At 43.5% G+C, this 25,983-nt stretch overlaps 1 protein-coding gene across 1 annotated transcript; it reads right to left on the bottom strand.

Moving 5' to 3' along the window:
* Positions 1-552: 552 nt before the first annotated feature.
* LOC104026992 (ADP-ribosyl cyclase/cyclic ADP-ribose hydrolase 1) lies at positions 553-25,665 on the bottom strand. The gene is made up of 8 exons (XM_075709662.1): positions 25,427-25,665; positions 8,451-8,580; positions 7,645-7,780; positions 6,744-6,826; positions 4,899-4,975; positions 4,085-4,177; positions 2,564-2,650; positions 553-634 (listed from the first exon to the last, which is right to left on the bottom strand). Exons 1-8 carry the CDS (start codon positions 25,663-25,665, stop codon positions 553-555), a joined length of 927 nt encoding a protein of 308 aa, XP_075565777.1.
* Between the last annotated feature and the right edge of the window lie 318 nt (positions 25,666-25,983).

Consider the following 25,983-nt stretch of genomic DNA (forward strand, 5'->3'; position numbering starts at 1 on the left):
TAAAAGGTAAGAACCACTCTGCCACTTCCATCGCTTGCTTTACCTGCTCAGAGGTGTCACAGTCCCTGGCAGAAACATGTGCCACGAGGCAATATTCTCCTCCGGGGGATGTTGCACTGGGATGCAGGGAGAGTGCAGCATGCCCCGGTCATTTCCCATCCAGTTTTCCAGCTGGGAGGAAGCCAAGCGCTGATCCGGGCGAGTTCTGCCTCCACTGGAAGGTATCTTTCTTCTCTGTGCATGCCCCAGGGAATCCGTGCTCTGAGGCTCTGGGCACAAGGGGAGCTGTACAGGAGGGAGCAAAGCATCTGCCCTTGACCACTGAACGTGACCCAGCCCCTCCAAAATAGCATGTTTGTGTGCGTGTGGATACAGTAATCACACCCAAAGTATCATCTCCTGCTATTTGGCTGTTAGTATCACAGCAAGGATTTCTGGTTATGGACTTTGTACACACCACGCTACTATTTATCACTCTAAGCTATGTAGCCACATCTTTTCCGGCGTTACACACAAATAACAAAAGCCTTCAGTAGCGCGGAGGACTTCGTTTCATGGAGTTGCCGTGGTGTTGGTGCAAAGTCTGCAGTCTGTGTGGTCAGGGTTATGCACACACTGAAGGAGCTGGACTGGCCTGTGATAAGACACAAAACCAAAAAAATATTTAGTAACCACTTTGCAAGTACAACAGAATAGCTCCATAGTTAGTAAATGCAATGTGAAAGTCAAAGTGCATGTTACATCTGTACTTATCAAGTGGATGTCTTTTCTTAGGATAATTTTTTTTAGATCTTGCTGCAGAAAGATAACGTTGGTGTTTGTAGGGGCTAGGGACAAGAGCAAGTGAGCAGGAAATATAGTAGGGTGTGAACTCACAGCATGTCAGCTGCGCTGCAATAACAAAAATAATTATGAAAAGGAAGTAAGATCTCTTGCATGGACTACGGAGCTGCTGGAAGTTCACCATCTTGCTTACTCAGTGGTAGCCCCTACTGCTACAATGTAAAGCTGTGCTAACAATGTCAGTCAGATATGATTAGATTTTTTGCTAGAAGTATATCCAGTGAATCTATTTTTTGAGTTACTTCTGGAAGACCCTGCTGACATGGACAAAAGCAAGAGAAAATGATCAACATCAGTTGCTATGTGGCATGAAAAGCCAGACACTCAGCTGTTATGGACCCACATGGTTCTGTTTGCAATGACTTCAGGGGAGTGAAGCTAACTTACATGGCCTATCCTGAAGAGTTCTACTGCACATGTAAATTGCTTATTTTATTATTGCTCTGTACATAAAATAGTAAAATAAATTGTCCGTGTTGCTCTACACAGCTGTTTATGTGTTAGCTGAGCTCTAACAAAAAGCCCTACTTGTTATTCTATTAAGAAGCGAGCTGTGAGCCACAGCAACAAGTGCGTCAACAACCCTTCATCATGTGTTGCAGGTTTCTCCTTGCGCTGAGCCACAAGGGATCTAAGCTACAACATATTTCCCCTTCCTCCCTGGTCCCTTAGCTTATTTCATCACAGGCTGCAACAATCTTTGCCTACTCACAAGTCCTGGGAGTATTGGTTAAAGGCTGCATTTACCCAAAGAGAAAGCGAGCACGAGTGTCATGATTTGGCAGATTTATGCACCACACCAGTGTTAATTTTTTCACAATGTGCAGAGCACCCATTAATCAGCTTCAGCAATACCTAAACAGGAATATATTGCTCTGCCTTCAGGATTAAAGTCCTATCACCAGATAAGGCATTTGTCTCCTTTGCAGACCAACTTTTCCTTATTTAAAACTAATGTCATGGACTCAGTAGTTTATAGAAATGTTTGTTTACTCTGGAAATGTTCTTATCTAAGTGTAAGTTCTTCTCTCTGAAAAGCTGTTCCTGAAAGATAAGATATGAGTAATATGGAACCTTTGCTGCTTTTCTAATGTCACAAAAGAACATTTGCTCTGTGTGAAGGTCTCTGAACCCACACAGAGGGATAAAGAGTCTCAGGCTTTTGTATCTCCTTAGCAGGCAGATAGAGATTTCAGGCAACTCAAAATTTGGGCTGCTGTTTCCCAGGCTCCTGTTTCTCTCCTGACAATGGTGAATTATAGTAATTAATAATGTTTATCATGTTCTCATGCCTGACTCTCTGACAAAGCAGCTGGACAGAAAGTAAGCTGAAACTATAGTAAAGGAAGTAAGGGCTATCCTTGACTGACTGAGTTATCTGCATGCAGCAGGGAGAAAAGCTGTCTAGTTGGTTCCGAATATTGTAGGTAAAAGTCTGGTCAGATGAAAATCTGATGAAGGGGGCTGGATCGCTCCTTCCCTGAAGGCAACTGGACGTGCTCAGTGGCAAGTGCAGGGCAGAAAGCAAGCCCCAGCCCCAGACCACGAGGTCTGCAGCGCGAGTGGAAGCGCCTGAGAAGCACGCAGCCACGTCAAAGGGACGTGATGGCAGTAACAGGGGAGTCTGCTCTAGTTTGCTGTAAACCTATATTAAGTCAAGAGGGAGATGCAATATTAGTTTTATGTTAGCAAGTTGTCACCGATAAGAGCAGGTAATTACCTGTAATTGTCTTCACAGGTGATCTTAAAGTTTCGCTCTTCTAAGATGCTTTTTAACTTCTTTATGGAATGACCTGAGCAGGATTCACTGGAGAGAAAAGTCTTTTGTTACTTGTGTTCCTTGTGTGTACAAGGAGCTCAGCTAAATTCCACACTATGTCACTTTGCTTTATTTCAGGTAAGATTCTCTAAAAGCTTGTTTGCTAATGTGCTGTAAAGTCCATTGGTTTGTGGAGTTTTGGCTACCATTGGGCCTTTGCTGGTGGAAACTATGTGATGTTCAGCTGTGCATCTTGCACAAGAACTTTGTGTGGGAAGGTGTCTGTGGGAAATAACTCAGTTCCATTCATGGTTCAATGTGCTCTAGAACTGTTCCAGAGCTGCTGGTGGTCTTCTTCCACGGGAACATAATAAAAGGCTCATTCAAATCTGTGGAAGGACAGAGAGATCGAGTCCTCCATGTGATGAGAAAGGGCCAGTCATGAAAACCAGCAGCTAAGTCCCAGGCAGGATGTAAGGTAGGAGGAAGCAGATAGAAAACATGGGAGGAAGCAGGCTATGAGCACCTCCTATCTGTTTGACTCAGCCCGTGGCTGCTGCTACTGTTTTGACAAGGGGCTCTTTCAACCACTTTTCCATTGGTGGGGGCCCTAACTTGTATATTTCTTTTCCATCCAGCTAATGGTTTCATGAAGCACGTGGCAATGTCATACCTTTGAGATCTTTCTCTCTATGCTTAATTTGCCTGAAATAGCCCAAGGGGCCCCAAAGCTGTAGTGAAAGGATTGACAAATGTCATAGACACAGACAGAGACACTGCAAAAGACTTGTTACCTTGGGAAAAAAAATAATCTCCTGGTCCAGAGTACAGGACACACGTCAGGGCAACACTACAGTACTGGGGCAAATCCAGTTCCTAACATACGGCATTAGTGGAAAGCAGAACCAGCTCTTCTTTGTTCACTAGACTTGCCAGATGTGATCAGTGATTCAATACAAAATACAAATCAGAAGATAAAGGGATCCAGTTGGGTTTTGAGTATGTCCACAGATGGAGACTCCACAACCTCTCTGGAAAACCTGTTCCAGCATTTGAAATTGTTTTATCAAAAATGGTTCTGCTCAGCATAATCATACTATTCCTGTGGACAAACATATTTTCCAGCTGTTCACCCTTGCAAATGTAGCCTGCTCTGTGACTTCAGTGCTGCACCCATAATAAAGGTCTGTAGAGCTCAGTGGCGTTGGAAGGAATTTAAAGGTCATGGGATCTTTTGAAAGCAAGGAAAATTTCATTGTGTCTTAGCTATAACTGTTCAGCAGTACCTAGGAAAAATACTAAAGAAAACAACAGTAGAAATGTTATTCTTTCCAGTAAAGTAAGCAGCCAGGAGAGTGAATGTCGAGCAGGTTTTGTGAGCACATTTAAGACAGCGTCAGTGTTAGACAGTCCCTTATCGGAACTGAGCTGCACTGTCTACCTTCTCCATACTGCTCATTGTTTCGTACCAGTGTGACTTACCTTTGAGGTCCACCGATGTCATGCACAAGCCAAATGTGTACTGCAGAGACTTTATCTGGGTTTAGGTTAAAGATCTCAATACTTCCAAAGATGCTGTAAGAATGGGACATGAAAAAGCAAAACATTCTTAGTTATCTGAGAAAGACATACAGAGTATGTTCCCCAAATACTAGTGCTTATTAATGCTGCTATTATTCTCAGTGAAAGAACATTATCTTGCCAATGGATTTTCATAGACTATTCAATTGCCTTATGGCAAAATATTTTCTCCCTGTTCTTATTTCGATTTCAGGGAAACTTTTGAAACTGTCTGCAGACTGAAACAAGCTGAAATTTTTCCATCTTTAATGCCTTTTCTCCTGTTCGGTTTAGTGTTTATTGATTTGGTTCAGTGCAAGGGAAATGAACATGGCTGTTCCCCCGACCGGCATATTCTTCATCTTTCAATATTATTCAAGACTGCACTTCCAGCCAGGTAACCCCAGGAAGCACAGTCTGGAGGAGTAAAATTCAGTCAGCTCCATGAACAGTTAGAAATGTGTCATCCATGTGTAATGAATAAATAAACTGTAATAATAAAGTTACTTTCTGCAGTAACAGCATACTGGATACTGCGCCCACATGCCCTCTGAAGGATTTCAGTTACAGTCACTGTGTAGAAGGAGTTAAGTGAATCAGCTCTACAACAGCCAATGGTTTGGACCTCTGTATGAGTTTACCAAAATCTGCTCTGCACTGGGACTCACTGGCAAAGACATGTTCACCAGCACGCAGGCCCCACAGAAACACGGATGGTAGCATGCTGAGTAAATACCTGCTACTTCTGAAAGCTCCAGCTTCTGCTGATCCATTGAGCATCACTTGAACCACACCACATGCTGCTTCTGCAAACTGAACAAAACAAATGGACACTATACTCTGACCCTACATGCAGTGCCACGTCAGACTCGGGGCTAGTAGAAATTACTGTAACTTCTTGGACGTCATCAGAACTGACTTATACAAGTAGAATATCTGGCCAATATTTTTGCAGAACAAAAAAAAAACCCAAAAACCTTTAAAGGCTATGGCATAACTGTGATAAAGCTGCATTAGCCAGCTATGAATTGGCAGTCTGGGGTTGCATGGGATTGGTATAGCAACTTTGCTGTCACTGCTGTTTTCAGTTTTCATAGGGCTTTCCAGAGCCCCAGCAGCTACAGATGTCTGATGGGGTTGTAGTAACTTGGAATAGTCTTCAGACTGCTTTAACTCAGGTGGTGAGGACAAGCCAGAACAGAGGTACCCCTAGTTTAAGGACACACAAAGCATTGTGTATTCATTACCTTCTGACTCATGCTCTGTGTTCTTTTGTGGCTTGGGATTTTTCTCCCCAGTGGTTTTAGTAAAACTCATCAACAAGTTTTGTTTTATTTGATTTTTAAATTACTGAATCATGTAATCACTACTCTTTTATTCTTTAAAACTCACGTCCAAATATTTGAAAACTAATGTACCCACTCTAGATATATAATCCATTGGTAAGACAAAGAATTTTTAAAAAGCTTAACATAGGTGGATGTACTTATCAAATCTTCCGAGTCCTCTTACATCTAAACAATGTGGCTCAAACTTGGCTCTTGAGAGCTGTGAAGTTGCAGGAAAGTTTCATTATGTGCAACTTTCTAATGTAGTAAGCGTGAGTTTTAGTAGATCTTAAATTTATTTGGCTTAGAAAGCCTGCAGTTGAGCAAGCCTAACTCTGTATGGTGCTTTATCCCTCCCAGACTCTGGAACTGAGGGGATTAATGAGAACATAGAAAGTGTTTTGAGCTTGGAAGACTTATGTACACCAGTTTACCCACAAAACCATTTTTTTTTGGTGAGTAGACTTTTTCTTATGCACAGGAGAGATGAAGCATACAGGAATGCTTGTTTTCCACCTCGGCAGTCATCTACTAATAGTCATATCAAGGGTGAAGTCTTGAGAGACATGTAAAATTAAACTGATAGAGGAGAGCAGGTTTTTTTCTGGCATTTTTCTGTAACATGCTGAATCAACAAAGCCAGGCTAACTGCTTAACTCGGACTAGCAGGCTCTCATTCCTGTGATGGGAGTTGGCATGTGCATATGGGTGGGTACATCGTAGGAACCTTGCCAGATACCGTTGTGGGAGGACGTGCTCTTCAGGTTTATGCCAGGCAGGTGCAAGGGGATTCTCAGCTGCTTGGAAAATTTCTGTGCCAATTTGGGCACCACTCTCAACATTAACATGCTAAAAGGTATTTTATTTTGGCAATTTCAGTCCTGACATTTATTTAAGGTGGTGGTGGTGATGATGATGATGATTATTATTATTATTACTATTATTATTATTGTAAGCATTATTTGCAAAGTTTCAGCTGTCTGCCAAGTGTTGTTCTAGACACTGGCACACAGTCTCTGTGCACAAATAAGAATGCCCAAACTACAGTGACATTAAATATTATACATAAAATATGGGACCTTGGAAATGCAAATTTCCAGCGTCATGATTTTTAGCACCTGAAGCTAAAGCTCATGTGAAATTTTACTATTTCATGTTTTAAGTTCAATCTGCAAACTCACATTTTTGGCAGTGTCAGGAACTTAGTGCCTTTCAAAATTCTTGGATTCAGGGAGATTTATTCTAGGTCTTACCATCTTGGATGCCATTTTCCAGAATACAGAGCTAGGGTTGCTCTCACATTCACTTCGTTTTGGACAAGATTCATAGTTGATTCCTGAGAAGAAATACGTTTATAGATATAGATATAGATATATAGCCAAGGTCAGAATGAATATTGTCGCAATGTTTATATGGCTTTGAGAACTGATTAATGATGGCAAAAAGATTTGCCTCCTACCAAAGCAAGAAGGCTACATGAGGAAAGGGCTCTAAGAGGAAAAGGAACTTGCATGGGTTCAAAGGTCTTCCTGTTTGCTCACACACATTTCAGGGAGGCAGCTGCAGGCCCTGTATGCAAATAATTCTCAGAACACTGAGAAGGGAAAACGTGTAGTCCTAAATGTGAGAGAAACAGGTTGGCTCTTGACAACTACTGTCCGGTTGCATTGAAAAATTAAACTTTGCCCAACATTTTTAGTAATTCCAGCCCAGTTTAGAGGTTGCTAGCCTATAGCAACTAGCCCAGGAACCATGCAGCAGCAATAACCCTAGGGTACCTACATGCTGCTCCCGCCACTTTGACTGGCCTATGGCCAGGACCTTTTTGAATGGCATTCTTTTTTTGCAATTTGTCCCACAGAAGTCACAGGAAGGAAGGGAGTAATCTAGATAAAGAGGGCTAGGTGTGACCATTAGTCCAAGCAGCAACCAGGTTTTAATAACAGCGAAAGTTGTGTTTTGTAAATAAACCTGAGAACAAATATTATTTTCAGTTTTCCATAACATGGGAGAGAAATACAGTTAAGGTTTTAAACCAAACTAGAAGAAAAGAATATACAAAAAGGATTGTGTTTAGGTCTAGATATACAAAAGAAAAGAATAATCTGGAATTCCAGTGTTCATATCTGTTTTGCAAAAAATAGGACTTATTACCTGGGGCAGAGGGGTCTCCACACCATGAAACCCTGTCAGCCATATAACCCAACAAGGTGTCCTCCAAGGTAAGGAAATTTTGATTGGATTTTGTATAACGATGAGCGAGGTCACTTGTCTTGCTCCAAAACAGTGACTGTGAAACAAGGTACAATGTCTAATAAGTGATACTTATACTAGAGCTGGTCAGGAAATTTTCCTGGAGAAAAACAAAAAGTTTTCATGATAATGAAGGAGTTTTAGTTTTTATTGAAATGCCGCAAGTTCACCTTAGTAGGTCAGTTCTTATTTCTGCAGCCCATGGTCCCATTTCCAAAATCTTTTTGGGTGGTTACTTTTTGTGGAAATGGAAGCGTTCAGCCTGTAAAGCATTTTGAAAGACAGGTTTTGACTAGTTCTCATAGGATATATGCCTAATTTGTTGTGCGCTTCTGAGCTGCACATGGAAGATCAGCTTTTTGGAAGCAGTGTCCCTCTAGCAGCACGATAGCACGCTCCTTACAGAGAGCCGTATGCTTGGGGAACAGGGACATCTTCGTCACTTCACCAGGGCCACCCTGGTACTGAGGTGTGAGGCAAGCCTTACACAGGGATGATTCCCAGCAACAGAGAATGAACAGGGCTGCTGGGGGCAAAGGTGGTAACTGCAGGACTACTGCAGTAAGCGCAAGGGCAAAATATCACCCTCGTCAACATACGGACCCTCACAATCATTACGGACAAGATCCCATCACTCAGAGCACTGCACCGACATGCCATCCCACAACAATCCTACTTAAGCAGCCCACCATGCATTGTACTGTTACCTTGTTACAGGGTATAGGATGACTTGCTAACTCCATTAAAGGCTGATAATCTTCTGATGTAATATTACAGGGATTCTTGTAAATGAATGCATGTTTTAATGATTCCCATATTTTTAGGCAATCCTTATCTCTGCCGAAAGATTAAAACATAGTTAATTAGTATTTATGAGTATATATGACTGTGAAAGGATCTCCTTCTGTTATGGTCAAACACTATGGATCAGATTTTAAAAGAGTTCTAACTATGCTCAAGCACCAAAATACATTATCCATTACAAAAGCAGAGTGTCTTCAGTGAATTAAGTACCAGCTGAGGAATGAGCAGTTCTAAACCATCTTTCTCTCTCTCCTGCATTTTACATTACTGATTATTGCAGTATCTGAATGTCCTCTGTTTTCATCTCTTAAAAAGAGCAGTGCTGATATCCCATAACCAGAAGATCAAATGTCTTGATTATTCATACCAAATCATGAGAAGCAAATGTGGCAGACTATAGGTTGTACATTTCAAAAGTCTGGCTGAAGGATACTGCTTCCTCAGGTACAGTGAGCCAAAAAAGTGCCCATGTGTCTCCCTGCAGAGTGTTCGACCCTATAGAAATAATATCTATAACTTTATCTAAAACAAAAGCAGGGGTCTGGCTGTTTTGGACCTGATATTGTTTTCATTTATGCACTAATTTGCAGCTATTGACTTTGCTGGAGCCGCAGCTGATTTGCACATGTATAACCAATATCTAGATCAGGTGCTTGGTCTCCAGTGAGTTTTTTCAGTCTCCTGATCCTCCACCGTGTCACAGGTTCTGGCCCTTTTGCTCTCACTGGCATGAGTCAGAGGGATTCCCCTAAATTTGCATGGGGGGAACTGCTTCATGCCACGACACAACCCTACCACCTCAGCCTGCACTTGTTTCTTAAGATGCTGCTTTGTCAGCCTAGGAAATAAAGCACCTCTCTGCTCACAGAAGAAGGGCTCCTTTTGTACTACCAAGAGGAAATCTGTTGCACAGTGTGGGCAAGCAATCGTATCTCTGTACTGAAGTAGTGCCATGCTCCCTTCCCGAGGCTGCAGCATGCAACAATGTTTGGGACGGCTCAGGACATTTACTTTCTTGTACTTGAGGTAATGAATGAAAACTTTGCATTAAGAGAACTCATAATTATTGTCTGTCTAGTATGTGTTTTCAAGGCTGTCCCCCATGGGTGCACTTCCCTTCCTCTTCATGCTCCCACAGTTTCAAGCCCACGTGGAAAGCCTGCCCCTTACAGCAATGACAGCAATGCAGTGATTCTGCACCCTTCTCTTCCCTATTTTTATGTAAATTTAAAACACTGACTGCATTATCCTGCTGTCTGCATGTCTGAATGGAGCTATTCTGACTGTCTTTGACTCATCCACTCTTTCTTCACTGTTTGCAATCATGTCCCAGTGTGTTCCCACTAAAAGCTGTTTGAAGAATAGACTTTGTCTTGTGTGAAGAAACTAATGCCTTCAGAGGACTATAAAAATAGCACTGATCAATTAGTATGTGACAGACACACAGCTGCAGGATTTGTTACCAGTTGGTGCTTGAGTAACATGTAGGATGTGGAATTTGATTAGTCTTAAAAATAGTCCTAAAGGGACTAAGAAAAACAGTAGTAATTCATTGAAGATTTCCAAACATTTTCAAGTTAATCTTCCCTACAGTTGTGTGATCTTCTCCCAAGTAGTTAGTGATAGGATGAGAGGAAATGGGCTTAAGCTGCGCCAGGGGAGGTTTAGGTTGGAAATTTGGAAAAATTTCTTTATGGAAAGGGCGGTCAAGAATTGGAACAGGCTGCCCAGAGAGGTGGTGGAGTCACCATCCCTGGAAGTGTTCAAAAAACGGGTAGATGTGGCACCTGGGGACATGGTTTAGTCTATTCTACCCTTGATTGGCTTAGAGTAGACTTGGTAGTGTAGGTTAATGGTTGGACTGGATGATCTTAAAGGTCTTTTCCAACCTAAACGATTCTATGATTCTATGATTCTATGATTCTATGATCTCATTCTTAGTACTGAACTTGGTCACAATCTCTACTGGGTGCCCATTTGAGCATCAGAGGGGCAAACTGGAAGGCAAAGAGTTGAGCTGTTCATATTACATGGGTCACACCTAAACTGCAGGACCCAGAACCATTTGTCAGCTCCTGGCCATTTCTTTGCTGTCTGGACATGAACTCTCTTCCTTCCCTTCCCAGGCCTTATGGAAAATAAATATCACACAAAAAGGAGGCCAGACTCTGTCTGGCTGTGTCCAGAAGAAAGCGACAGCACCTGACAGCGCTACGTACCAGAGGGAATGCTGCTATCAGACACACTACAGGGGCTTGGGCCAGTATCATACCGGGAAGGACCAGGCAATCCACGGCAAGATGTCCCTGGCCTTCCTTCCCTCCTGCCTTTATTTACGCAGTAACAAATCTACCTTAGCATTATGTATGATATTGGTTATTAGGAGGTCATACCACCAAGGCGGTTACTACGGCAGGTTTCCATGCCCCAGCTTCTTCCAGTCCTCCCCTGCGAAGGATCTGTGGTGGATATGTCCTCATCTCTCACTCTTGGGGCAGCCAAGTGCACTACGCTGCAGAGCTCTATCTGAGCTGCACATATCCCGCAGCCTGACCTTGCTGATTTAAAACGAGCTGGGGTGTTGCCACTGTGCAGTGCTGTCTGAAACGCGGACAGAGCCTGAGGGCAGGGACAAGGCAGGTCAGCCTGGAGGCTCTCCGTCCGCATGGCCAACCCGGCTTCTGGCCACATGCTGAATTTCCTTTCTTACCATGCCAGTCTGTTACAGGGCCAGCCCCAGCTGTGTTAGTGACCACACCTCTTGTTTATATGAACCAAATTTATCTCCAGGTAAGTAAAGACTAAAAACAATGATGGGTTTTTACTGAGCTATTGTCTTTTATCCAGGAGCACGCACTTTCAGTTACAGTCACTGTAGAGATAAGAAGCCAAACTGGAGATGTTCTAGGGAGAACAGTCATGTCAGGGAATATTCACATGTTTTACTTAGCAGAATTTAACTTGGGTGGACTAAATTTTCTCCTGGAGGAGCCTGTCTCTGGCAGCAGACTGTGTAAGTAACCCACAGACACCATCCTACCAACTTTGGTACTTCATTTAGGGGTTGGTGTCGTGGTTTAGCCCCAGCCAGCAACTCAGCACCACGCAGCCGCTCTCTCACTCCCCCTACCCCGATGGGATGGGGGAGAGAATCTGAGGAGTAAGAGTGAGAAACGCTCCTGGGTTGAGATAAGAACAGTTTAATAATTGAAATAAAATAAAGTAAAATAATAATAATAACAATATAATAATAATAGTAATAATAATATACAAAGCAAGTGATGCACAATGCAATTGCTCACCACCCGCCGACCGATACCCAGACAGTTCCCGAGCAGCGATCGCTGCTCCCCGGCCAACCCCCCCAGTTTATATACTGAGCATGACGTCATATGGTATGGAATAGCCCTTTGGCCAGTTTGGATCAACTATTCTGGCTGTGCCCCCTCCCAGCTTCTTGTGCACCTGGCAGAGCATGGGAAGCTGAAAAGTCCTTGACTGGCATAAGCAGTACTTAGCAGCAACTAAAACATCAGCGTGTCATCAGCATTATTCTCATACTAAATCCAAAACACAGCACTATGCCTGCTACTAGGAAGAAAATTAACTCTATCCCAGCCGAAACCAGGACAGTTGGGAAGTTGTAAATACCTTGCCCTGCCACATAGGATTACAACATGACCACACTGAATCAGCCAAAAGAGAGGGCTCCTGCTGATTAAGGGGTGACATTACAGAACAGGCGGCCATCCCCTTTGCTTTGCACAGTCAATGGTATTGTAAAGAGAATTTGTAGGGCTTGGCTGGAAGCACTGGTACATCTCACAGACATTTATATGGCTCACACTTTCTAATCTGTCAAGTGATTTGTCCTTCTGGCGGGACTCTTTTTTTTTTTTAAGCTACTCCTGAAATCTCTTATGTGTAACAGCATTAACAGCCACAGGTGACAGCTGGTTGCCTGATCATTTATACTTTCATATTGCAAAGTTTTTAAGCCTGGTCTCAGAAGACAAAATATTTTTCACGAAATCATAAGAAAAACCTGTTTTTTTGTTTATAAAGCAGAGAGGTAAGTGATAGACACAGTACAAAGCATTTCTGCTGCTGGACTCAAGTCATGGCCATGAGACGCACGAAGCAACAACCATCCAGGTGATTCACAATCCTGCCAAGACAGCTTGCTGAGTCTCTAATTCAAAGCATCAGTTTTCTAGCACTTCAAGACACCAAGCTCAGCACTTGATGATGTGCATGGATGTCACTCCTATCTGAGAGAAGAGTCTTTATCCACAGTCCTGACAGAGCTGAGCAAAACCATGTATTTAATGTCATAGAAGTGGTAGGGCTTAGCCTTCAAATGTGGGAAGAAGCTCTTCTACCGCTGGTAATCAGTGTGGTACTTTAGCTGCATCACAGAGAAGAATGATAAGCCATGAAAATGGGCTTTTATAAAAACTAGGCAATTTCAGCATAACTAAATCTAAACAGTATTTCATTTTTGTTGTCCTCACCTATCAACATGTATATTTTTACAGCTGAATAAAAACAATTCATTGATTTGCCATCGGAAAGCTATTTCTCTGACACGAAATACAGGTTTTGCCTCACGCCTCAAAGAGATTACCAGTCACATAGAAATGTGATTTTGGGTGATACATGAAAAAACAAGCAGTGAGAAAACTTTAGGACTAGTTAATCCCAGCTCCAGGAAGATATGCCACTCCTTCCAGCCTCACTGTTGAGGTAGACACTATTAATAAAGTTTCACCTGCCCCTTTTTCCAGCACAGCAAGAAAATATTTGTCTGGTGTGCAGCATTTAACCCACAGTAAGCAGAAGTAAGGGCAGAGACCTGCTGTAGCTCTGGGCCTCCCGAATATGAGAAGTTTGCTGGCACTTGGTATGCTAAAAATTCCAGCAAGAACAGTTTCAGGTTGAAACAAGCACATCTGCCTTGCCAAAAAATGCCTGAGAAACAAACTGTCCTCTTAAGGCTACTCCCAACTTCTCACTGGGAAGTTCCTAGTCACTGAATGGGTTCATTTTGTTTTCTTTCTTGGTTTACAAAAGAAAGGAAGGGTGTGAAAGAGATCACCAGCCTACCAGTTAATTAAATTTATCTCATTCAGATACAGGAGTCCATGGTGAATACACTTATGTACCACACTGCTGTGGGGCTTGTGTGTTCTCCTTCTCTGGTGTTTGTTTGTATGTTTTGGGTTCCATATTAATTCTGCACCATATCTGCAAATATCGTATCTTTATGTATAATGGATTTCTTCCTTTGAGGCTAACTTTGTTTATGCTGAAATATTTAAGGCCTTTTATTCTGCTACAGAATCTGAAATATTTAATCCAAATTCAGTGACCTGCAAACTAAATATACTCTAATTTTATGTTTTATTTTTCCAAACCTTTTTTTTTTTTTTTTTTTTTAATGAATAGAGTTTGGGAAATGCTGGTAAATGTTAAATAATAACTAACAGAAGGAACCCCGTGAAACCTGCTATAAACTCAAGAACTGAACCTGCAACCCTTTCTCTGGAAAGCGAGGATTGCAGAACTTGTCTTATGACCTTTTGGAGACACAGACTATATGCTGCACTCAGTTTAGCATTGAATAAGGGCTGGGATACAAATAACCATTAAAACTACATTTCCTTATTAAATCTGAATGTTACATATGCTGCAAAGCATATCCTGCATTTGTCCTAACATTTGGGTAGAAGTTACATTTTCCAATGAATTTGAGTATTTCTATCCATTTACCTTTTATATGAATATCACATCAATCTATCAAACAGAAGCTGGGGCCAAGAATGTTTCCATTAGCAGCTATCCTAGCAGCCAAACTTTAATGTGCATATTAGAAAAATGGACAGCTTCTGCATCATTATCTCTCGCACATCAGTACACTGGTCTGGCTAACCTTGAAAGAGCACCCTTTCACTTAAAGGAACGGAATGGCACTGAGCTACCTGGGAAATCACTGATATAGATTTTTTTCTTCTTTGTGATTTTATTTTTTTTCTTTAACTGACCATGACAGAGCAAATTCATCCCCAATTGAAATCAATTTAATCAGTATAATATCAAGGATAAGTTTCATCCCTGCCGGTTTCAGTTACAGCATGAACAATGTCTTGCTTTCAGTTCTGGACTGACATTGTGCATGCTAAAAACATCTTAAGAAGGGAAGTGTTTCCTTGGGCTGTGCTGCCTCTAGTTTTTTACTCAAAAATTTGAGAGAGATGCTTCAAGTATGGGACCCATTTTAAATTTACAAGTGAAAAATTACTTCCAGACTTTGTTCTGAAGAACTCAAGTCAACTCTGCCCATATTGTTCAAATCACTCTACCAGGCAGAGACACTCCCCTGGTGAGACATGGTCTCCCCTGCAATCAATAGCAGCTTTTCCAAGGTCCCAAGTTTTCTTTCTAAAACATGGCAATGTCTTCAGGCCACACTGAGATTTTAATTGTGGCTCTGTGGTGAGGCTCTGAAGTTAGAGCTGCAAACAGTCTCTCTACGTAACTGGCCTTTGCAGGGATCAAACCTCTCCAGCAGTTGCAATCTGTGTAAGAAAATCCACCTCATTTGCTACCACCGTTAGCCAAAACAGTAATGCAAATATGCACCTAAGCACTCAGAAATCTGGCTCTTTAAAAAGTCAGTGAGAAGTCTGTGGTTATAACAAAGCTCCTTAAAGCCTTATACCAATTCACACTCTGCTGGGAGTCTAAGGCATCATCTTCACCTGTAAAAGCCCAGACTTTTCGCAAATCAAAGGATCTAAATGGTGCAGCAATATTTCTGCATCTAACAGACCCATCTTTGCCCGTGTGTCCATTTATCTGCCTCTTTTAGGTAAATTGCGATGGCTATAGACAGCAGTGCAATTTACACATCCACATTCAATTTGTTTTTTCATGTGAGCTTATGAGTAGCTATGTCTTTATGTCGTCAAAAATTATGCAATGAACAATAACCTTTATGACTGTGTTGAGAGGAAGCCCTCTGTAGCCCCGAATCCTTTTGCTACCCGTTTTGCCCTAAAAACTTCCGATTTTCTTCTGTCGTCCCTTCCCTCCTTCCAGCCTCGCCGCGTCTCACTGCTGCTTTGGAGCAGCTTTTTTGGGGCGGCTGCCAAGACCGGCCCAGGCAGCCGTGCTTGGACTTGTCTGCAGCAGCTTGAGCAGCGGGTGCGAGGAGCCAAAGGCAAGGAGCAGGCTGCCATCCCGCGGGAGCGGGGGCTGCTCCGGAGCAGCAGCCCAGGTCAACCCCAAAGGCGTGAGGCTCTTCATGCCAGGCGATGGCCCTACCCATCTCCAGACCACTGAGTCAGAAAATGGGGACCTGCACACAATGGATCAGCTTCGTTCCTATTATTCCAGCACCTACAATCTCCCACCAGGTACCCCTGTGCTAAAAGTCAGACAAATGTGAATTAAGACTGGTCAGCCAATATGCTGTCATCGCTGAGGATTTGAGGAGACTACTGTCTGCTGCTTTTAGCATTAGGATAATAGAGAAGGGAAAGATTACCGAGGGAAAGGATGAAGGAGAAAAATCACGGAAGAGCTGTCAATCTCAACTTCTTCAGTGAGCACTAGCCTCTCACTACTCACTTAGTTTAATCACTGCAAAGTGTCTGCCACCATAACATTTATGGTAACTGACTTTTTTTCAATATGAGAATGACACACTTGATTTTTTTTGGCAGCTTGGTTTGTAAGTATTGCTCTCTGTTAATTAAATAGTTCAAAAGCCAGTAAAGAAAGCATCGGAGGAACTGACTGGGGGTAGAGACAGAGATCCAAAACTCTGCCTCAGAGAGAGAGCACTTCTGGAAAGGCTGCCTGTAGGCAGAGCAGTTAAATTCCCCACAGCAGAGGTAGGGAAAGGTAGGTCTGGAAAAAGAAGTACAAGGTGAGATTTCCACTGGGTGCACCTCAGGGCTGCATATGTTTGTGTATGAGGAATGACCTGGAACAAATGATAGCTCCTCGTCACACTGGTCCTTCACCTTTGGCAGGAATGAGAAGGTTTTCAGGGCAGGTGTAATTGTGGCTTTGGTTTATAGCTCCTAGAGTATTTTATGTGAGTTGGAAATCAGTGCTCCAGGACAACACTAAGCCTTATCAGTCTTCCGGGAAGGGTTGAGCCGAGAGGTGGCAGCTATAAACCAGTGAAGAGTTCATCTACATAAGCAGATTTTTTTGCTGGCTGGATTTCAGCTTTCCTGGGTGAAAAAACAAGCTGCTTAAGCAGATGGTGTTTTCAGTGATGCTCTGTAAGTGGGACACAGCCTCTAGAAAGGCACAAGTCTCACCTGGACTGCATTTTGACAGAGGGTCATAGTTGCTCTGCAATTTAAGCTTCCAAGTGAGGGCCATGTCATCAACAGATATAGAGGGAACAAATTTAAGCTGGCATCTTACCCCTTGATTAGAAAGTATATTTTTAGTATTGTTTTATTTTTAATATTAAACTCAGAAAAACACTTCTATAAGAATGATCTAAATAAAAGTATGCTATAGCAGGGAAACACTCAATGGCTTAATGCAGCTGCAGATTTTTTTTCCCATAACATGAATTTGCAGTATATTGGGTTTTTTTATAGAACTAAACCTGCTGGGATGAGGCATAAATGCAGTAAGTCAGGAGAAGTCACTCCTTCAAGGGTGGCATGTGTCAGCAGGACAAGGACAAGGGAACAGATCGGAGATTTAGTAGGACTGTGAGTGAGCTCCTTGCTAATATCTTATTTTGGTGCCATCTCCTGGGAAGATAGACTGCATCTTTAGGATCTGGTTTTACCCTTGGACACTTGAGGGATATTTTCATTTGACCCTAGAGGGAAAAAGGATCTATTCCTCCTATCCTTATGGATAAGCAAAGTTATATTTCCCCATGGTGCTCTGGGGTGTTAAACAGTTCTTGAGTTTTAACCATACCTTAGCAATGACAGCTGAACGATATCACCCCTGAGCACGGCTGTTTTCACTGATGTCTCTACAGATGTTACAGGAGAACTGAAGCAGGGAGAGGTGGGAGGGAACAGGATTCCCCCTTTCAGCAGCAAGAAGCTCTTAGATTGGCTCATACAAACATTTAATAATTTCAGTCCTAGCATGGTGCTATAATTTAGACAGACACCAGCCATTGACCTGTATAGACAATTCTATAAAATCAATAAACAAGAGAGAAGGCAAAGAACAGGCAGCTAACTGACTGCGCATGACTAAATAGCTGCATAAAGTTGCAGCAGAAAACCAAGTTGAACAGTATTTCATCAACAAATACTTCTGATTAATGTGTAGAAGGCCAGTACAAACAGAATGATATTCTCTCTGGTATCTGGAATTAAAACCAAAGGAGACTTTCACTACAAGGAGATTTCAATATATGATGGTGGGGTAGTTGTGATGTAGTACGTGTAGGCTAACCCAAATATGAAAAATTATTTTAAATCCTACAGAATCTTGCAGTAAGAACCACTAAATATCTAACCACTGTTAAATAAATGTAATAAGTTTGAGCATATGAGAAATATATACTCATTTAATAACAATTCTTACATGATTATAACTCACTATAGACAACAGACAGATAAGTTGACATATGGCTGTCAAAGTGAGAGATAAATTCAGATCTCAAGAGCATTTTTGTACCTCAGAAGTACATTGATGTTGGCCATGGAGAAAAGACAGTGCATCTTTTGACATGTGCCCCTAAATTTGCAAGATATTCTCAGACTTTGGGTTGCTGTTCTCAGTGGAGTTACAGCCTAGGAGCATAAATTTTCACTGCAGAACTGAGTATGAGCTTTGCACAGAATTGGATGGCCTTTCAGAGTCTAGCATTGGTGTTTATACTCCAGAAGAGCAGAAATAGCTATGTTGGCAAATAATTACCTCAAGAACAAATAAATGATAGCTACCCACTGCCATATGAACTTGCATCTTGCTAAAGAGAAAATTAATTCTTTCTAAGGAACTTCCTCTAGAAAGAGATGACAGTAAAACCTAAATGGAGCCCTATCTTACAGCTCAGAATAGTTATGGAAACTAGCCTTAAACAGTATGAGGACCCATTTGAAGGACCAGCTATAGAACCAATAGCCCTACCTCTAAATTCTAAAGTGCTAATATCCATTTGTACCTACTAAACGTTATATTCCAGTTCCCTGTTAAAGCTCAGTACAGCATATACAATGGAAGTGTCCCTTCAAGTAAGACTCAAACAATTGTTAAGTTTATAATGATTATATCTCAGTTACCAAGAAATTACAAGAACAGTCAAAGTCACTCATATACAAGTTAGGGGAAAACAATCGTAAAAGAAGACCTTGTTCTAAATTTTGAAGGACAGAAGAAATAAAAAAACAGAGCTATGCACGTTTCATATAACACAGGCCAACACAGAAAAGGTATTAAAGTCAACACATTGGCACATGAAATAGGGAGGGGAATATTAACAGCATGCACTGAAGCATGGTTACAAATGTTCTGACTTGGACATTTTAATAAGCAGTGTGTTACTACGATGATACAGTGCCCATCTTGATACTGAGAAACAAACCAAAAGTAGCAACAGATATCAACACCATTGCCACTACATATGAGCCAAAACATTTCTGCATCACTGTTTGTTCTAGTTACCCAGTGGACCTCTTGCAAGTCTAAAAGCATTTTCTAAGAAATAGAAGAATAGGAAGGCATCTCTGGAGATCGTCTAGTCCAACCCCTGGCTCAGAGAAGGTTGCTCAGGGGCGTCTCCAGTGTGGTTTTAAATATGGTAGTATCTCACACAAAATCATGTTCCATATGTTCTTTTTGACAAAATGAATCTCCATCTCCACAGGCTGCAAAGGAATGGAAAGGCAAAATGCATTCATGATCACGCAGTCAGAAGACAAAGCTCTCCTGGATGTGCACCAACTTTTACTAAATTTAATGGAACTATATAGCCTGTTAAAATTTGTTGTAATAGGAATTTGCCACTAACTATAAAAACAACATTAGTTGATTCAATTGTATTTAAGGGGGAAATATAACTTGTGTATCCACACAACACTACCTGAAAAATGTATTGAAGTTCTATGCTTTGCACCTTCATCACCAGGTTTTTGCACCGCTTAGTCAGAGACAGTAGGATTGCTGGGCCTGGAGAGTCACATACGTTACTGAGGTTGCTCCCTGTCTGTGTCCTTGGTGCTCCCTCACTGGCAGAGGTTAGACAAAAAATAAGCTGGTTTGACTTCAGCCATTTTTAAATGGCGGCTCCTTGCAAGGTTGGCTTAGCTTGGGTGAATCAGAGACTGAGAAGTGACTGCAGATCTGAGGAGGGAGTAGTCATTATCTGAGAACAAAAAAAATCTCTTGAGCTGCAAACGTAAGATGAGTTTATTTCTAGATTGAAAGAGCTGCATTGTTTGTGTTTCGAGGTTTGGTGACTATGACCTCCTTTTAGATGTTTCTTCCCCTCTCCTTATCCCCATGCAACACTATAGGCTTGGGGAAGAGGGGCTGGAAAGCTGCCTGGCCGAAAGGGTGTTGGTAGACAGCCGGCTGAACATGAGCCAGCAGTGTGCCCAGGTGGCCAAGAAGGCCAACAGCATCCTGGCTTGTATCAGGAACAGTGTGGCCAGCAGGAACAGGGAGGTGATTGTCCCCCTGTACTCGGCGCTGGTGAGGCCGCACCTGGAATACTGTGTCCAGTTTTGGGCCCCTCAATACAAGAAAGACATTGAGGTGCTGGAGCGTGTCCAGAGAAGGGCAACAAGGCTGGTGAAGGGTCTGGAGCACAGGCCTTATGAGGAGCGGCTGAGGGAACTGGGGTTGTTTAGCCTGGAGAAGAGGAGGCTGAGGGGAGACCTTATCACTCTCTACAACTACCTGAAAGGAGGTTGTAGTGAAATGGGTATTGGTCTCTTCTCCCAAGTAGTTAGCAATAGGACAAGAGGAAATGGCCTCAAGCTGCGCCAGGGGAGGTTTAGATTGGATATCAGGAGAAATTTCTTCACGGAAAGGGTAGTCAAGCATTGGAACAGGCTGCCCAGAGAGGTGGTGGAGTCAGCATCCCTGGAAGAGTTCAAAAAATGGGTAGATGTGGCACTTTGGGACATGGTTTAGTCGGCATGGTGGTGTTGGGTTGATGATTGGACTGATGATCTTAGAGATCCTTTCCAACCTTAATGATTCCTAGTTTTTACTTTCATTATAAATGGTCCAGCCACCAAACCCCCAAGGCATGGGGTTGCTACTCTACCCTTAACTGGTTTAGTTGTGGACTTGGTAATGTTAGGTTAATGGTTGGACTGGATGATCTTAAAGGTCTTTTCCAACCTAAACGATTCTATGATTCTCCAGGTCACAAAGTGCCAATCGTTTCTGACCTCAGCCTGCCAGTTCAAATACAGTGAAGAGGAAAACTAAACCAGTTAACTTTGTATCAACAGGTTTCATGCTAGGTCTGTTACTACCTGTTCTCCCCCAGCAGGAATCAAGGTGCAAAACCATCATAAACAACATCCTTGTGCCATGGGTAAGTTATCAGGTTGCCAAAACTGCTCTTGACCAGCACCAATCTTCTGAATGATCTGGCCCTGCACAAGCCTGGTGCTGCTGAGCATGCATCTCTGCATACCCCATCGTGCTTCTCTCCTCTGATTATACCAGGGATAAATTCTTGTAAACTGAAATTTGTATTGCATGAGACCTGGAGTATGAGGAGTGCGAGTGTTTTGTTAGCCACAAGAGGGAGTCCGGGTTACTGGGAAAGAGGAGACAAAGTAATTTGAAGTCAAATCCTTTCTTCAGGCCAAACTGCCTTTGGCCTTTATTCAGACAAAACTACAATATATACCGATGGCCATGGCTGATGAATACGGGATTTTTCCAAGACCGGTGAAAGCAGAACTTGCAGCTTTTGTTAATGTTGGGGGGCGGGGGGGGGGATGGGGGGGTGGAGACTATTGAGCAGTGACGAACTATTGCTTTAGCTCTGTCTACTGGCATCAGTCAGTATTTTCCAAGGAAGCCAAAAAGAAATACTACTCTTTAATGTGTGTATCTAGATGTGCAACTGTGTGTCCAGGGAATGAAACCCCTAAAGCCTGCTGCTATACCATCTACAGCTTTTCCTAAAAATGAGGCTAATATTGCATATACATTATTTGAAGCATTTGGTATTCCCTGCTTGTTTCTCCCCAATTTTGGCATGATGAGAGTTCTATGGAGGAAGACTAACTGAGGAAACTCTATGTGTACAAATGGTAAGAGTCATCCAGCCAGCAGCAGAAATAAAACCAGGGATTGTATTGCACGCAGGCAGTTAAACAAAATTATTACCAGCAGGTGCTGTGTACAGTACCTGAGGATTGTGCTTTAGTGAGCAAGTTCGCTACAGCGCCTGAACGTTTTGATGATTCTAGAGAATAAGCGAATCAACAGGATAAAATCTGATTGCATGAGGTGCTTACAAAACTCGACTGCTGACAGCAGCAGTCTTTCCAGCGGCCTCACTGGGCTTGGGTTCAGCCCACAGTTTGTATTGGAAAAGACAAGAGTGTGACCAGAGCGTCCTGACTGTGTACGGTGCCTGGGGTCCAGTAAGATGAGGCAGAATGCAAGGAGGTATCCTCTAGGATTAAAGCAGCTGTGACGGTGAAGGTGTACACCAGCACGTCCGTGGCCTTCTCACATGACTTACAGCATGCAGTTGCCACAGCAAAGCTAAATAGGGGCTGTAGAGTTGTGGCCCCTGTTAAATCCATCTGTGGTATCTAGAAACATTATCAAGTCCATACTCACATGTCAACAATCCCCCTCTTTTCCAAAACCAGCCAGCTATTCCAATTTGAAATATGGCACTCCAAAATGTAGTAAATAGTCACACTAACTACTGCAGCAGAACAGATTGCTATTTAAAAAAAAAAAAGAAAATATTGTCAACGATGGAACTTAGTGGCTCTGATACAAGAAAGTAAAAATATGAGGAAATGTCCATGAGTTCATTAAAAACAGAGATTTTTAAATAAATGCACATGTTGGCATAAGATTAAAAGGGCAAGAACAGACTATGGACAACTTTATGAGGAAATTACAAGATTTCTAACCAAGGCAGCGAGGTTCCCATGGTGGAAGTAGTGGCAACAAAAGTCCTAACTGAGTATAGGACACAGCTTGCTCAGCTCATAAGCCTGCCTGAGTTTCTGCAGTTCCCTGCACTCCTTTCCTTTGATTAAGTGCACCAAAGATCTCATGCGACACAAGGTGCAAGGCCTACATTAATGATGAAAGAGTGCGGGATGAAAGATACGGGGGTCTCTGATGTGACCTAAAGGCACCCGCTTTACCATCAGAAAGTGCCAGCGACAGAAGCGGTTGGTTACACGACAAACTGCACTGAGCCCAGCAGGATCAGAAGCCAGGAATCTCAAGTTGGATTCCCAGAAAAGCACCTGTGTTTAATTCTCTGTTCAGGAACCTCCTGAACATTTCAGGTGTATGTAAATGAGCATATTTTTCCTTTTTCACTGCTCTCTGTCTTGGATAAGTTTGACTCTTAAATAAAATAAAACAAAAAAAGGTCCTACTATACAGAAGTCATTTCATCTGAAAGAAAGTGAGCTCACAGCCATGAAGCTATTAAACACTGTTGGATTAAGAATAGCACAAAATGTTGTGCCTCATAAAAACAACCTTTTTGGAAATCTTATGATGATGGGTTTGTGATTTTTTTAAAAAGTGGCCTTGAAAGAATTGCTTAAACAAATTATTCCAGGTCAGATTCAGACTGTGGTGTGAATGAAAACATACGTGACACTGGCCGTATCGTGGTTTAGCCCCAGCCAGCAGCTAAGCACCACGCAGCCGCTCGCTCACTCGCCCTACCCCAATGGCATGGGGGAGAGAATCGGAGGAGTAAGAGTGAGAAACACTCCTGGGTTGAGATAAGAACAGTTTAATAGTTGGAATAAATTAAAATAGTAATGATAATAATAACAATATAATAACGATAATAATAATAATAATAATACACAAAGCAAGTGATGCACAATGCAATTGCTCACCACCCGACGACCGATACCCAGACAGTTCCCGAGCAGCGATCGCTGCTCCCCAGCCAGCTCCTCCCAGTTTCTATACTGAGCATGATGCCATATGGTATGGAATAGCCCTTTGGTCAGTTTGGGTCAGCTGTCCTGGCTGTGCCCCCTCCCAGTTTCTTGTGCGCCTGGCAGAGCATGGGAAGCTGAAAAGTCCTTGACTAGCATAAGCAGTACTTAGCAACAACTAAACCATCAGTGTGTTATCAGCATTCTTCTCCTACTAAATCCAAAACACAGCACTGTGCCTGCTACTAGGAAGAAAATTAACTCTATCCCAGCCAAAACCAGGACAGGCCGGAAACAGTAAGTTACTCACACAAAAGTGTTTTTTACATTTTCAGCACCCCAATTTGAATGAAACAAGCAAAAGTAATAAAGGCCATTAGGCTTCAAAATAATTTCAGATTTAAATAGTGAGTGTATAGTTCTTCAATAAATTAATGCGTGCTTTTAGAAACATGTACATGATTTTGCAAAAGCTTCAGGAGCTTTTAAATTTTATTTGTAAAAGAAACCCCCTTCCCTTCCCTAAACCCATTTACGTGTTTAATGTAAGGCATGCACTTAAAATCTCTGTATGCTCAGGCCATTATTTCCCACATGCCCATTTCCCTTCAAATGCTGCAAATCCGCTTTTTCATAAAGCAGCGGACATCCGAGGCCAAGAGGAGTCCAAATGCAAGCAAACTATGTACAGCTTTGTTTTTATCAGCAAGACGTCATGAAACCGAGAGGTGGTAATTGTCTTTTTGAAGACAAGGCCATGGTGGTTCTGTCACCCGGCCGAGGTGTGTGGCAGGCCCACGGCGCTCAGCCCAGGGTGTTGGAAATCTCTGCCGGAGGCTTACTGAGGACACAAAAGAGAGTGGCTGGTGCCACGGAAGTGATGGCTGGGTCCCTGCTGAGAGACCCGGGCTGCCCTGGATCCTGTTCTGAGGGGCTGGGTGTCCCCGATACCCGCAGGGGGACCTGGGGCACTCCTTATTTCATACTCGGCCTTTCCCTGTGGCAAAGGGGATCAGAAAATCAGTTCTCAGCCCTAATACGCTATTGCAGACCTGGGGCAGGGAATCCCCTCCTGCAGCAGAGGGGCGGGGGGCTGCTCGGGGTGTCGCAGTACTACCCGCTGGGGTGGCTGAGCAGAGACCGCCGCCGGTGAAGGTATTGCCTGGGACTGCCGTGCTGGCACCGTGATCCGTCTGTACTTCTCCGTGCAAGCCGTCTGTGCTCATCACAAAGTCTTGCCCACACGCTAAAAACATCTGTTTTGGATAACTCCAAGATATTTTGCAATGCTTTTCTAACATCTTTGTCCATCCTATAAATCCATGCTGAACCTTCTCCTTCTCCTCCCTCCTGTGTAGTTTCGGTTATTTGAATGCAGTGTCACACGTTACAGGATTTTCGGCAGGTTGGCTTTATAGCCAATTGCCTTCACCCTCACGTACCCAAAGCTGTTAGAATCCAGCTTTTATTTTAGCTGGCATTAAGGAAGTTGCAAGATGCATTTCTGACTGAGTTTTGACCTAGGGTTAGCATTACTTACGTTGGTTCTGCAGGTAGTTTCCCTAAAAAGCCACCGCTCGGGCACCGACAGTCGCTGCCTGAGTTTGTACGTTTTGCTACAAAACAGAGGTCCCACTCCCCTGATTTCTCTCTGCCGCTGCAAACCCAGCGGACGCGGCCGGGCGGAGGCGAGAGACGGCTCTCTTCGGTCCACGCTATGCACCTGGCGCACGACCGAGACCACTACTCACCCCAGCTCAGGGTACCGCGCCGCGACGTAGTTGTAGCATCTTCCCAGGACGAGTTCTTGCAGATGCTTAGTGGTCCCTCTGTCCTTCCACCTCAGCATTTTGGGACGGACCTCGCGCTTCCCGTGAGTCAGGACAGAGGCCAGCACGACGGCGAGGAGGAGGGCGGCCAGCAGGACGGCCATGCCCACCAGCAGCGCGGTGCGCTGCCGCCTGCGGGCAGAGCCCTGCTGCAGGGGCATCCCGCCGGGGCTCCCGGGGAGCAGCGGCAGCCGCTGCCCCGCCGCCGAGGCAGAAGAGCTTCCGACCGCCTCGCCCTGCGCCTGCCCCCCGCCCCGGGCTCAGCCCCGGCGGGCTTGGCGGGGAGGCCGGGCTGACCCCGGGGCCGGCGGCCGGGAGGGGGCCGGGCTCGCCGCCGCCCCGGGGGGCCGGGCTGACCCCCGCCCGGTGCCCGCATCCCGCCGCGGGGCCGCCGGGGCAGAGCCGGGGAGGGCGGGCGGTGCCGGGTTGCCGGCGGGCTCGGGGGGCTGCAGTCATTTTTCAAGGCGAGCAATGGCTTT

This window comes from Pelecanus crispus, chromosome 4, assembly GCF_030463565.1.
Source record: "Pelecanus crispus isolate bPelCri1 chromosome 4, bPelCri1.pri, whole genome shotgun sequence".
NCBI classification, from domain to species: domain Eukaryota; kingdom Metazoa; phylum Chordata; class Aves; order Pelecaniformes; family Pelecanidae; genus Pelecanus; species Pelecanus crispus.